Genomic DNA, 3,502 nt, shown 5'->3' with positions numbered 1-3,502 from the left:
TAGTAGTACTTTATGGAGTAGTAGTAGTAGTACTTTATGGAGTAGTAGTAGTAGTACTTTATGGAGTAGTAGTAGTAGTAGTACTTTATGGAGTAGTAGTAATACTTTATGTAGTAGTAGTAGTAGTAGTAGTACTTTATGGAGTAGTAGTACTTTATGTAGTAGTAGTAGTAGTACTTTATGGAGTAGTAGTACTTTATGTAGTAGTAGTAGTAGTACTTTATGGAGTAGTAGTAGTAGTAGTACTTTATGGGGTAGTAATAGTAATAGTAGTAGTAGTTAGGGGTGTGCGATATGACGATATTAGATCTGACAAAGCAGAGAGATCGTAGAATCGTTTATAGGCTCATTCTATATGTATATAGATCTATATATATATATATATATTTATATATGCATCAGAAGTTTCACGTGCACATCGGCCACACTGCAGCCAGAGGCAAAAAAAATAAAAACAATGTCTGAACAATAATATGTTTTAAAGCTGCTGGGTTTTTAATAATCAGGTTATAGACATTGTTAGAAAGACCGAGGGCGGAACCTAAGTTTGTTGTTGCCATGGTTTCCTTCTGTCCGGTTAATGCGTTACACGCTATGAAGCCGGCTAATTTATTTTCCCTAATGTGCATCCTTATATGAAAAGTAAGTTATGTCAAGTGATGTTTCACTGAATGTTTGTTTGACCATAACCTGTTTATTGATTTATGTAAATTTGACGGCATTTATATAATTTAAACGGCAGTTATAGCACTCGTTAGCACTTGTTAGCATTATGCTAGCGCATTTCTATAACGGTTATAACGGTTGTCTGTTATCAGTGCTATAAATAGTAACACGTTATTTTATCACCATTAACACGCTAATATATCGATTTGAGAGAAACTGTTTGTTGTACTGTTCAAATTAGTCTCAAAAATCAATGTAAAAAAGAATTGTGATAAAATCGTGATATGATATTTTTGCCATATCGCCCACCGCTAGTAGTAGTAGTACTTTATGTAGTAGTACTTTATGTAGTAGTAGTAGTAGTACTTTATGTAGTAGTAGTAGTACTTTATGTAGTAGTAGTAGTACTTTATGTAGTAGTAGTAGTACTTTATGGAGTAGTAGTAGTAGTAGTACTTTATGTAGTAGTAGTAGTACTTTATGTAGTAGTAATAGTAGTACTACTTTATGGAGTAGTAGTAGTAGTAGTACTTTATGTAGTAGTAGTAGTAGTAGTACTTTATGGAGTAGTAGTAGTACTTTATGTAGTAGTAGTAGTACTTTATGTAGTAGTAGTAGTAGTAGTACTTTATGGAGTAGTAGTAGTACTTTATGGAGTAGTACTTTATGTAGTAGTACTAGTAGTAATACTTTATGTAGTAGTACTTTATGTAGTAGTAGTAGTAGTAGTAGTACTTTATGGAGTAGTAGTAGTAGTAGTACTTTATGTAGTAGTAGTAGTACTTTATGTAGTAGTAGTAGTAGTAGTACTTTATGGAGTAGTAGTAGTACTTTATGTAGTAGTAGTAGTACTTTATGTAGTAGTAGTAGTAGTAGTACTTTATGGAGTAGTAGTAGTACTTTATGGAGTAGTACTTTATGTAGTAGTACTAGTAGTAATACTTTATGTAGTAGTACTTTATGTAGTAGTAGTAGTAGTAGTAGTACTTTATGGAGTAGTAGTAGTAGTAGTACTTTATGTAGTAGTAGTAGTACTTTATGGAGTAGTAGTAGTAGTAGTACTTTATGTAGTAGTAGTTGTACTTTATGTAGTAGTAGTAGTAGTAGTACTTTATGTAGTAGTAGTAGTAGTAGTACTTTATGGAGTAGTAGTAGTACTTTATGTAGTAGTAGTAGTACTTTATGTAGTAGTAGTAGTAGTAGTACTTTATGGAGTAGTAGTAGTACTTTATGGAGTAGTACTTTATGTAGTAGTACTAGTAGTAATACTTTATGTAGTAGTACTTTATGTAGTAGTAGTAGTAGTAGTAGTACTTTATGGAGTAGTAGTAGTACTTTATGTAGTAGTAGTAGTACTTTATGTAGTAGTAGTAGTAGTAGTAGTAGTAGTAGTACTTTATGGAGTAGTAGTAGTACTTTATGTAGTAGTAGTAGTACTTTATGTAGTAGTAGTAGTAGTACTTTATGTAGTAGTAGTAGTAGTAGTACTTTATGGAGTAGTAGTAGTACTAGTAGTAGTACTTTATGGAGTAGTAGTAGTAGTAGTAGTACTTTATGTAGTAGTAGTAGTAGTAGTACTTTATGGAGTAGTAGTAGTACTTTATGGAGTAGTAGTAGTAGTAGTAGTACTTTATGTAGTAGTAGTAGTAGTAGTACTTTATGGAGTAGAAGTAGTAGTAGTACTTTATGTAGTAGTAGTAGTAGTAGTAGTAGTAGTAGTAGTAGTAGTACTACTTTATGGAGTAGTAGTAGTAGTAGTAGTACTAGTAGTAGTAGTACTAGTACTTTATGGAGTAGTAGTAGTAGTAGTAGTACTAGTAGTAGTAGTACTAGTACTTTATGGAGTAGTAGTAGTACTAGTACTAGTACTTTATGGAGTAGTAGTAGTACTTTATGTAGTAGTAGTAGTAGTAGTAGTACTACTTTATGGAGTAGTAGTAGTAGTAGTAGTACTAGTAGTAGTAGTACTAGTACTTTATGGAGTAGTAGTAGTAGTAGTACTAGTACTAGTACTTTATGGAGTAGTAGTAGTAGTACTTTATGTAGTAGTAGTAGTAGTAGTACTTTATGTAGTAGTAGTAGTACTTTATGTAGTAGTAGTAGTAGTAGTACTTTATGTAGTAGCATCACTTCCACAGTAAACATGATGAAGGATGTTCTGATGGTCAGTATGAACAGGAGGAATCATTACAGACACATAAACACACTTACTGTTACTTTGAGCTCCTGACTGTTGGTTTAAAGACACATTTGAAAAATCGGGAACTCGTCCTTTAACTTAATAAAACTTAAAACTGTATAAAGGAGATCTGAATCTGAATCTTTTCATTCAGCAGACATGAAGGAACAGGAGCTCCATCCAACCCGCCAACAAGAAACTCCAAATAGGAGCATCAATGGAGGAGTTGCCGTGGAGACGGAGTTGAAAGAGGAAACTAGAAGGAAGAAGGAGAAGGAGAGGTGGAAGCAGCTCTTCCCCGAAATAAAGAAATGTATTATTGTGATCACTCGTTCGAGACCTGAAAAACTGGACATGTTGAAACTGAAAGAGGAGAGACGAAAGGAGGAGGAGGAGAAGGAGGAGGGGGAGGAAGAGGGAGGAGGGAAGGCAGCTGACCCGGAGCCAGCCTGTGATTGGATGAAGCCGTTGGAGCTACACGACGTCAGCAACAAGTCGAAGAGGTTTGTAAAGAAGGTGGAGGTCAAAGTGTCCTCCACCAACAGGTGTCGCAGTGGTGACGTCCTGAGGCTCAGATACAGTGATGTCATCACTGACCCCGCCCACCACCGCCGGCCCCGTGATGTCATCACGAAAAACATTTTCTCAATAACGGAG

General features: G+C 34.8%; 1 protein-coding gene across 1 annotated transcript; it reads left to right on the top strand.

The window, feature by feature from the left end:
• Positions 1–1,597: 1,597 nt before the first annotated feature.
• On the top strand, positions 1,598–2,671 carry LOC133987319 (uncharacterized protein DDB_G0271670-like; the record flags this gene model as incomplete). Its single annotated transcript, XM_062426637.1, has 1 exon — positions 1,598–2,671. A coding segment is annotated over one exon (1,074 nt), but the record flags the coding sequence as incomplete, so codon positions are not given.
• Positions 2,672–3,502: the final 831 nt, after the last annotated feature.

This window comes from Scomber scombrus, chromosome 10 (genome assembly GCF_963691925.1).
Source record: "Scomber scombrus chromosome 10, fScoSco1.1, whole genome shotgun sequence".
In the NCBI taxonomy this organism is placed as follows: domain Eukaryota; kingdom Metazoa; phylum Chordata; class Actinopteri; order Scombriformes; family Scombridae; genus Scomber; species Scomber scombrus.
The sequence above is the reverse complement of the archived record's forward strand: the minus strand, read 5'-3'. Positions and strand labels throughout refer to the sequence as shown.